Source organism: Monomorium pharaonis, chromosome 1 (assembly GCF_013373865.1).
Source record: "Monomorium pharaonis isolate MP-MQ-018 chromosome 1, ASM1337386v2, whole genome shotgun sequence".
Lineage (NCBI taxonomy): Eukaryota > Metazoa > Arthropoda > Insecta > Hymenoptera > Formicidae > Monomorium > Monomorium pharaonis.
In genome coordinates, this window is record NC_050467.1 from 23,698,778 (window position 1) to 23,708,884 (window position 10,107).

The following is a 10,107-nucleotide window of genomic DNA, read 5'->3' on the forward strand; positions in this document are numbered from 1 at the left end:
GAGAACATCTGTATTATACTTCCTGCTGATTCTAGACTGTAATTTAAATTTTGCTATCTCGGTGTTATCAGGGTTCAGCTTAAGTCAAGATGAATAATGCACCCTTTGCGCTTTCCTGTGCCAGCTCATGACAATTGACGATCCCGGAAAGGGCGTAACGTAGGAGTGTCCAGAAAGATCGACGGTACCAGAGAATACGACCGTACCGCAATGGATTTCGCGCTCACCTCGTTACTTTAAGGAGGAAGTGCCGACCGCCGCGAAACCGCGTACCGGTCTGGGTGGAGTTTCCCGCGGCGTTGTACCGCCTTTGACAAATACTTGGAAACAGGGTAGCAGGAACTGGAGAATCGGGAAAAGCGAGAGGGCGAATCGTCGTTAGGAAGCGGGGAATCAGTGACGGCTTACGTAGACAAGGCCTCGATATAATTAGCGCGTATGTTAACGAAATGTCAACGGTTTCGCGATCGATCTAAAGTTACGCTGAAATCCCTGGATCTATCGTTCGAAGCTTTCGAAAAATTTATGTAACTCTTTCAGTTATACATTGAATTTAACTTATACCAGATTTAATTGGATCGATCGTTTAATTGAGAAATATACTTAAATAAGTCAATTTTATTTTTACATGTGCTATTACATATTTATATGTCAGTTTTCTTTTTAATTTGCGGTATTGGCACGCAGTATATAAAACCCAAATATACAAGACATACATTAATAATTGATGTAAAAAAATAATATTGAGCATCAAGATCTGCTTGAGGAGCGACGCTTCTTCCTCGTATATTAATTCCAACATTTTCCAAGTGTCCAAAGGGGTCAATCATTTATAATGGGGTAACGAGACGCGTCGAGCCGCCACTGCGGAGGCAGCGGCAAGAGAAGGAGTGTGCACGGCCCACTTCCTTTCTCCTCACCGACGGTTGCCCGGTGTCTGATCCCGCTCGAGCATGTTCCCCTGCGAACGCAATCCTAGAGTGTGACCCGGCCTGGGGACATGGGCACGTCCTCGGCGAAGGTCAACGGACTCCTCCGGACTGCTCCACTACGCCGTCCGCGGGGCATGCGTGGGCGTGCACACGTGCGTACGATACGTCCGACAGCTGGCCGCCGTCGCCGTCGCCGCCGCTGCCGCGAGTGTGCGCCGGCGACGTTGTATCGACATTACCCACGTCATTGCGGGCGAGCGAGCGCGCGTCCCTGAGGGGGATGGCCGCGACCAACGCGCGTATCATGCTCCCCTGCTATGTTGCGCGGCAGCTCGACATCTTGCGGTCCGCGCGGATTCCTTGTCGCGCGACGACGAGGCCGATCGCGACACCGCGGAATCCACGCGGTCTCGCACCTCCCCTCCGTCCCGAATACGCAACGCGCCGCGGCCAAATGGGATTGCCGGATGGGATGCATCCCGAGAGCCTGCCCGTTCTCGTCGCACGTTAGATTCGTCGGCGATATCCGTCCGCTACCGGACTTTCCGCACGTAAAATAAAATAAGTCGCGCCGGGAGAAAAGAGAGAGGAGGACAATCACTTGCAGAGCGATTTAAAAAAAAAGGGATAAAAAGAGATCAATCTTATCGCGTGTTCCCGATCAGTGAGTAGGATTGATGGACAATCGACGATGAAATCTAAATGGTTTTGATATAAAATATATTAAAGTTTACATGAATTTATTGTGAAAAAAATTTAATTAAGTAATGGCTGGTCTGAAAAGCAAAGTGGCAAGAGTCGAGTTTGAAAGATGGCTCGCCCCTTCTTTATATATCGATTTGTGTATTACATAATTATTTTATCAGTTCCATGAATCTATTTTTTCTTTAATTACACAAATTAGATTCTCTGTTTGGGAGAATTAGGTAGATTGAAAGCTTTGAAAAAAAGACATCGATTTTTCGTTTTCTTCTTAAACCTTAAAATATCAAGTAAATAATAAAAGTTACATTCTAGAAATTTTCATCAAGACTTAACATTTTGCGAGAGTAATGTATTTCGTAATATTTTGTAAATAATTGATATAAATGTTACAAATAATTTTTTTACGCGAGAAGGTTTAATTTTTTTAAAGCGCTAAATTCGGAACGTATTTTGGAATCTTCTCTTTTTAGTGTCAAACTGTTTGATTGATCAGATTCCATAGTATCGAAATTCGTGAAATATGGCACCGTCAATTAGTCTAAGTGGCTCTCGAACGAGTGGTTTCGCGCCAACAGACAAAATCGATATCTCGCAGCGGCGACAACTTCGAGTTTCGAGTTCGAGGTGAACACGTGACCGTGCCAGTGCGCAGGGGCGCACGGCCGGGGATGGTATGGTTGTTTGCGACGTGTGTCGCGGGCGCAGTGTTTTCACGACCGATAATTTTCACGTGACAGCCCGTGAAAGTGCGCGGGAACTGGGCGATATGACGGTGTGAGATCCGTGGCATCACGACGCACGCGACGACGCACGGCAAACGTACACCCTCTGACTCGCGCTTCGTTCTTCCGCACCCTCCGCCGAAATGCCGGATAAGGAGGAGGAGAACTTTTGCAAGAAAATGGCAAAAGCCACCACGCGAATACACGCGATCAGCGATGCTCTGGTGAACGCGAAACTGGCATTCGGTAAGGAGAAAGACACCGCGGGACGATCCCTCGGTGATGTCGCATATGTCGAGGATTTCGTTTAGATTTCTCGAGATGAATAGTATTCAGTTGCATACTACAGAAAAACAAAGATTTTAAGATGACAAAAGATTGATAAGCATTGCTTATTTGTTAGCGGCCATTGTCCGTACTTTCAGCATAGTCATTGTCAATTTTTAAAGCCTTTTCTGTTGGTCAGTATATTAATAACGTGTGAATAATAAATCATGACTCGACACATTAAGTGCTCTGTATAATACTTAAATGATATATAGGATTTTGTTGACGCGACTCTCGCAACAAAGAATTTGGTTCAATAATCACTACAATGTAATGGCTATATAATGTCCAAGCCTTTATGCTCTTGTGCGCTACAACTAGGGTTTCTTGACGATTCCGTATGGGCCGATGGGCTTCTGGTTTTCTATGAGGTCTTTCGCTACCTGGAGGGTGCGATGATTAGATTAAGGAACACCAAAATTGGATTGCTTCCGCTCAGCGAGCTTCAACGTACAGAGGCGTTTGAGCGTGATCTTGATCACTACTTGGGAAAAGGATGGAGGAAAAATTACACTCCTAGGTAAACACTGTTCAGTAACATACACAATAATATAGTGCAAAAATAAAAATTGCTCTTTATGTCTTTTTTTTCATTTACAATGAGTATATACAAATATCAGTCTTTTACAATAGTAACTTGGTAACAGTGATCAGTACCAAAAAAAAAAAAAAAAAGAAATTTTAATCTTAATAAAAAGTTTTGCAAACTTCAGAGACAGTGTCACCAAGTATCTGATGCGCTTGAGAGAAGTAGAAGACACAGACCCAACTCTACTAATGGCATATATCTATCATCTTTACATGGGTCTCCTCAGCGGTGGTATTATTCTACGCAAAAAACGGCAGATCGTACAAAAGATCTCTCCCTTCAAAACGGAACCGTCGAGCGACGGTAGTAATGTTACGGACTTTGGACAGAACAGTATATTTCAGTTGAAGCGCGATCTGCGCGAGTCGATGAACAGAATCGCGGAGACATTGGACGAGGACACGAAAAATAAACTTATCGAAGAAAGTAAAATAGTCTTTGAATTGAATAACGAAATTATCAAAAGTATAAAGACGGGCGGTCATGTTTTTGAAAAATTATTCTATTATATCGGCCCAGTTCTACTGGGTCTCTTTATCCTGATAATCGTCCTGAATATCCTCTACAAATATATTATACGTTAATAAACGTTAATTTAATTAATACTAATTTAACATCAATTTACTTAAAAAAAGATAAACACTAAATTTTCATTCGATCAGAAGTGCTGATATCAGAATGAAATGTATAATATCGTGTTATTTATGCGCTGTAATCTTGCCTTTCTATAGTTATAAATATGGATTATTACTATTATTTATACTACTGTACATGAGTTAAGAACATTCTGTTTATTCAGCTTATCATCATGTCGAGAATATTAGATTCTCAAAAATATGCATATATGGATACCGGAAATCTGCAAAGAATTTAAAATATTTTTCTTGTTTGCAATTTGCCTACAGCTTCCACGAAAAAGAGCGACTTAATACTTCTCTCTTCCTCTAAAATCAATTTCTCTCCGTAATAGCAAATTCGAAAAATTGAATTTGCATTGGGTTTATCATCACATACATTAATATTGGGTTAAAAGGAAAGTAACGATGTATTCTCTCAAACAATTTTCTCGATCAATTTCAATGGAAAAATGGCTTAGTTCTATATGCAAAAAATCATGCAACTGTCCAAAAGATAGCAAAAAGTTAGTTTATAGGAAACAACAGCTGTTACATTACAAATTAAAGTTACTTTTAAATATATTTATTAGTTATGTTTTAAATAAATTTTTAGTTAAAAAATATGACAATTCTTTCCTTCCAACCTAATAAAATTGTATCAGATAATATACTGGATATGCATAACAATAAAACATTACTTCGAGATCACAAAGTAAAATTATTAGGTTAGTTAATAGCTTAAATTTATTGATATTATCTAATACTGATTTATTAGAGAAATCATTATTAGGTAATATGGGTCGGTCTCACTTCCAATTAGTTTAACCTGCCAATTAGATTTAAAAATTGCCAGTTGCAAAACTTAAACCTGATCGTATTATTTTGTTTTCCATACAAAAGGAACAAGGAAAATAATACGATCAGTTTTAAGTTATGTAGAGTTGATGATTTTTAAATTTAATTAGTCGGTCAATCTAATCGGAGATACAAAGATCAGTCCTATACAATTAAAAAATATATAGTTACACGTTTTAAACGTGCATAATTGTTCATGACCAGCAGAGATTAAAAAAATAGGTAAAATAATAGATTGATAAATCTAAATCTACACTTCTCCTACTTTAATAATCCGAATTGTTATGTATACGTAGCTATTTTAAGGCTTTTAATATCGCCTGGATATCAAAACTGAAATTATCCCAACTTTTTGCGCGAAATTCAAAAGTAGAATAATTTTGGTAATTCTTAGTTAAAACCGGACTGTCGTGTTCCAGACTTACAAAAGGAGGCGGCGGAATGGTTTTAAGATCTTTTTGCAATTTACGCGCAGCTTCTCCGAACAATAGCGACTTAATATTTCCGTTTTCTGGTAAGCTTTTCTTGCGAGAATCTGAAAGAAATCAAGTATCGGAAATGTAATAGTATTGGACTATTATTTATATACACACATTGAAAGATAAATATTTATTAAATAGAAGTAAGGATTTAGATTTTAAGTAGTGTACCTTTTGTTTCTTTTTCCGACAGTTGCGCCTTGTAACTAAAATCATTATATTTGATGGACTGAATCGCAGGATCAATTAGAAAAGAGTATGGTTGAGCAGGGCTGTCTATCAAGTGTTTGACAAGAGGTGACTGATCCTCCTCTTGATCTCCGAATAGATTCCGTTTAAATGCTGTTTTCGACGCATCTTTCTTATTATCGTTTACACCACGGCGATTGCGACCCGGAGAAGTGTTCGATTGACGGCCAATCTTAAAATCGGGAACTTCGCTCTGTAAATGGAGCATGTGACAATGTATATGAAAGTTTAGATTATAACGTAAAAATAATGTAATATATAAGATGCGATGTTTACTTGAGATGGGCAAGTAGAAAAGTGGTGGAAAAGCGACTGCTGTTGCCGTTTGTTCTTCGAAACCGATTCGACGTCTCCCAATGATTTATGCCTTTGTCTTCGTACAGCTGCAATAGCGTTTTTCTCACGTTGTTGTTTTTCCTGAATCCACCGCTTTAACCGCCTGAAAAAAAAGCGACGTCGATACCCATGTATAACACACAATTTTTCATTAAATATATGGATTTTGTAGAAAAAAATTGAATAATTACTTGACGAATGGTACCACCATGAAAAACGCGTTCGGCCCGACACCGATTTTCACTTTAGGGGTCATATCTTTCTTCGTGTTGGGTAAATCCGCCACGGCAAACCACTCGACATTCTTTATTTCCTTTCGCGTTTTCGGCTGAAACTTGGTATCCTTTTGCACACCCGAAATGATGTACAGTCTCACCGTTTGATCGTTTATCACGGATTCAATGTATTCGTTCTTATCTATCAAATTAGATATATCGAAACCAGTCTCTTCCAATACTTCACGAATGGCGCAATGAAATGGCTCCTCGTCCTCATTCACCTTCCCTTTAGGAAAGCCCCAGCTGTTCTTCGCCCAGTAGCTTTGCACCAAAAGCACTGTGGTCATGTCCTCGTTCAGCACAATGGCCCCGAACGTCGGCACATTCTGCTTGTACTCTCTCCACTGCTCGAGTATAGCATCAATATGCTGCACGTGTGGCTTCAAGAACGGTATATGTTGGAATATGTGAGTGGCAAACTCTTTCATACCACATGACCTCAGCTTAGGATATTCCTCTGTGCAGTAGAAGTCAAGATAAAACCAATGTGCCAATTCGATTTGAAAACAAATTCGTACCAAGTCTTTCCTCTCCTCCTCGGGTACGTTGATGATGAATCGACTGCAAAATAATAATAATAATATAAAAGATCCATTGCAAAAATGACGAAAGCAAGCATGTGAAAAGGTGTAAATGTATGTGATTCAATTGTATCACAAAAATATTATATTATTTGTATATTATATTTGGTGTTTGATGAAAACTGACCTGCTGAGATCGTCGAGGATATCAGATGGAATTTTATGCTCCATTATTCCATTCGATGATGGTGATTATCGACCGGTTCAATGTTGTTGGCAGTCGTGTGTGGATGGCAAGAAATATGCTAATACGAAAGATACAAGAATAGACCCCAAGACACAACTTGAAAAATAAAAAATTAGTGAAATTAATTATGACGTAAATTTGTGCGAGCACGTGATCGTGGCAAACGATAACACACAAAAATGATCGAGACTATAACTACTCACGTTAACCTCGTGGCACTTTTTCGTGGATGTATCTCGTCTAGATTGGAATTTACTTTAAAACGGAGGATGCGGATGTGAACATCTGATTCAGAAGCATTCTATAAGATCAATAAACACTAGTTATATAACATTTACAACTCAATCAAGAAATTACGTTCCTTCGGGACTAACCTATCGCAATCAGCATCCTGTACTCAGAAGCCATATTGTTTTTCAGTGTGGCAAAACAAGACGTGTCCCCTTCTTTTTGTGTAAATAAGAGATATTTAAAATATAAAATCTTGTCGAATAAGATTCTCCGTGTACATAATGGAGAAATGTTATTGCATAAAGAATTTTATTATATCGCGATATATGACAAAAAATAATAAGAAACACATCATTTATTTTTTTCTCTTTCAAAGAAGGAACAAAGTTAGAAAACGTTTATTATATTGCGAAACGCCATTTATTAAGTATTTAATATAAAAAAAGAAAATTTTCTGCTAGCTGACAAAACTTAGGAGTTGTTGTAATATAGCATCTATGTCGCTGTCATCGTTATTTTCCAACATAAGGTCCCAATTGCTCACATCATCCAAATCGCACTCCGTTTCCGAATCGTCTATGCCTGCAACGATTGAATTACGGTTTACGTATACATTTATATATATCGAGAAAATGTCAAATTTTCTCCAAAGACTACGTTAAAATCATGACATTGTGATATTGTGTACCTGCTGTATAAACCCAGCCACGTTTCCGTCTGATCTCCTCGGAGCAAATTACACGTATAGTTTTGCAAGTATCCCCGAAATTTTCTCTGAACCACTTGATATCAGTTTTTCTCCTGACATCGCTTACTATCCACACCGGCTTGTCCCATACTGAAAAGAGTATGTGTATTTAAACACACCTGCATAGAAATTAATATCTCGAGATTGCATCTTTTACATCTGATGCTCTTTGATACAAGAAAAGCTTTTCAGTTTGCTGTACCATTATACATGTCGAGGGCGGCGTGACAGAAGTAGCCATAGTCCTTCCTTCTCATATCCTCGCCCCACTTGGCCATTTCGAGCCGATACTTCTCCTTGTATTCTCCATGTCCCAGTAATTGATCGATGTCGAGACCCCGAGATTTGGCCCAATGCGTTTTTATAGGTCCCGATAGGCGTATAATTGTGCTCCTTTGCGAACCAATCCTGAAAATTGCATAAACAAATATTATATATCCAGAAAAGATTAATTAAATTTATAATAAAAAGATTATTAATATATATCTATTGAAATCTTAAAGAATGTAAGAAAACTAAAAAGAATTTATTATTACTTGAAAAAAACATGAGCATAAAAATTCACGTAAATAACAATTGTCCATTCACTTGTTACGCATAGGAATGAGTTTTACTTTAGTTTTACTTTTTTTTAGTTTCGTATCGTATCTCATTTTTATGATAATTTTATGTCAATTTTCTGCTGACTAATACCACTTTGCATTAATTTATCTAAATAATTATAAAATGCTGATGCAGCATACCTGTTGTATAGGATATCGGTGATATAATCCTTTCCAGATTTCCTCTTGCCACTGAACAATAAAATCCTTTCTGGTTTCGTTAAACTGTTCGCGATTTTCGTGACGTCGCGTGTCTCCAACGTCCGTTCAGTAGCCATATTGACAGGTAACTGTACAAGCACTATAGCCGTATAAGCGTTACAAATCGTGAATAAAAAAGTGCCACAAACGTGCGGAATAAAAAAAAAAGTTTATCCTACTCTTACCACACTTATTTCTCGTTGAACAAAAAATTAATGTTTATAAAATTACATATAAAGATTTAAAACTAGAGATGAAGGGTAAAACTGACTTTCACTGACAACTGTTGTTTTTTTTTTTTTTTTTTTTTTTTTTTTTTTTTTTCACTTTATTTTGATAGAGTCATTGGTCTAAGTTGATTTATTTCTTATTTTTAGCTTCACGAAGAGCCTTCCGTTGCTCTGCCCTCTTCAACTGAGCCTTCGGTTTCAAGTTATGTTTCTTCGCAAAACGCTGGTTTCTCAAGAATTTTAGATCCATCTGAAAAATGCATATGAAAGATACATGCAGAATTTCATAAAATCTGAACGGACATATCACAAAAGTCTTTAAGTTATTTTAAATACATTCACAAACACATATTGAATGTATTATTTGATAAATAACGTTTTATCATGTACAACACTTTAATATTTATTCTCCTCTCGCTTTGTTAAAGACTACAGGTAATAAAATACTGAAACGAATAAAAGTGCAATGAAATATGTCGATAAAACTTACGCCGAGTGTGCTTTCATGCCTGTATCTCTTGGGCTTTTTAATACCATTTCGATGCGCTTTTCTATCTAAAAAAAAAAACACAAATATCAGGTTAACAATTTAAATATTAATATAAGGAATTTTAGACTAAATACTTGACTATATTTATAATTTCATCCCAAAAACATTAAAATTATGTAGAACCATGTGTAAAACATTTTTATTCAAAAACATAATCTAACACATTTTTAAATAATTTATTGAAATTAAAATATACTTACTCTGATTATGATTTGTATGGTTCTTGGACTTGGCCATCCTCTAGGCTTATTTGTTCCTATCTGCAATAATATTTAATTATTTTAAAATACTGTTATACATCTTAGTTGTTTGAGGTTAGCTAAATCGTGAAGGAAACTATCATCGCGCATGACTCGTCCGTAACATTCATGAAAAAAATATAACGAATTTATATAGCAATTGAAAAAAAGGGTAGCGATTCTTTAAATGTATCTCGATTTTAGCAGATTGAATGGATTCTTAAACTAAAAATTATAGGACTTGAAAGAACCGTACACAAGCTTTCGGAAATGGAAGCGAGAAGAAACGAAGGCAAACCATATGCCCGCATATGCCATATGCATGAACCACCAGCGCCTCTATGTGCACAAAATGTGCGCATTGAACTATGTAGTCAAATATCTATGAATCCCGTAGGTAATGTGCATGACTCCTTGGGTCTCTTCTATGCTATGTCCACGTTTATTTG

At 37.4% G+C, this 10,107-nt stretch overlaps 5 protein-coding genes across 9 annotated transcripts in view; 2 read left to right on the forward strand and 3 right to left on the reverse strand.

The window, feature by feature from the left end:
- LOC105838162 (atrial natriuretic peptide receptor 1) overlaps window positions 1–10,107 on the forward strand; it is a 69,096-nt gene that overhangs the window by 36,985 nt on the left and 22,004 nt on the right. The gene's annotated exons all lie outside the window — the stretch shown is intronic.
- Window positions 2,327–3,884, forward strand: LOC105833395. Its single transcript, XM_012675117.3, has 3 exons — window positions 2,327–2,605; window positions 3,008–3,206; window positions 3,400–3,884. Exons 1-3 carry the CDS (start codon window positions 2,503–2,505, stop codon window positions 3,857–3,859), a joined length of 762 nt encoding a protein of 253 aa, XP_012530571.1. The 5' UTR covers window positions 2,327–2,502; the 3' UTR covers window positions 3,860–3,884.
- LOC105833394 (m7GpppN-mRNA hydrolase) lies at window positions 4,047–7,346 on the reverse strand. Of its 4 annotated transcripts, XM_012675115.3 has the most exons (7): window positions 7,232–7,346; window positions 7,061–7,158; window positions 6,798–6,953; window positions 6,003–6,650; window positions 5,752–5,914; window positions 5,398–5,668; window positions 4,047–5,282 (listed from the first exon to the last, which is right to left on the reverse strand). In XM_012675115.3, exons 3-7 carry the CDS (start codon window positions 6,839–6,841, stop codon window positions 5,044–5,046), a joined length of 1,365 nt encoding a protein of 454 aa, XP_012530569.1. In that variant the 5' UTR covers window positions 6,842–6,953; window positions 7,061–7,158; window positions 7,232–7,346; the 3' UTR covers window positions 4,047–5,043. The 4 variants fall into 4 exon arrangements, with proteins under 4 accessions (XP_012530569.1, XP_036151212.1, XP_028045701.1 ...); XM_036295319.1 differs by having other exon boundaries at window positions 6,798–7,158; XM_028189900.2 differs by having other exon boundaries at window positions 7,061–7,346.
- On the reverse strand, window positions 7,490–8,774 carry LOC105833397 (phosphomevalonate kinase). The gene is made up of 4 exons (XM_012675124.3): window positions 8,580–8,774; window positions 8,039–8,244; window positions 7,777–7,926; window positions 7,490–7,670 (listed from the first exon to the last, which is right to left on the reverse strand). Exons 1-4 carry the CDS (start codon window positions 8,714–8,716, stop codon window positions 7,546–7,548), a joined length of 618 nt encoding a protein of 205 aa, XP_012530578.1. The 5' UTR covers window positions 8,717–8,774; the 3' UTR covers window positions 7,490–7,545.
- LOC105833398 (60S ribosomal protein L29-1) lies at window positions 8,929–10,016 on the reverse strand. Its single transcript, XM_012675125.3, has 4 exons — window positions 9,915–10,016; window positions 9,620–9,679; window positions 9,360–9,424; window positions 8,929–9,119 (listed from the first exon to the last, which is right to left on the reverse strand). Exons 2-4 carry the CDS (start codon window positions 9,654–9,656, stop codon window positions 9,000–9,002), a joined length of 222 nt encoding a protein of 73 aa, XP_012530579.1. The 5' UTR covers window positions 9,657–9,679; window positions 9,915–10,016; the 3' UTR covers window positions 8,929–8,999.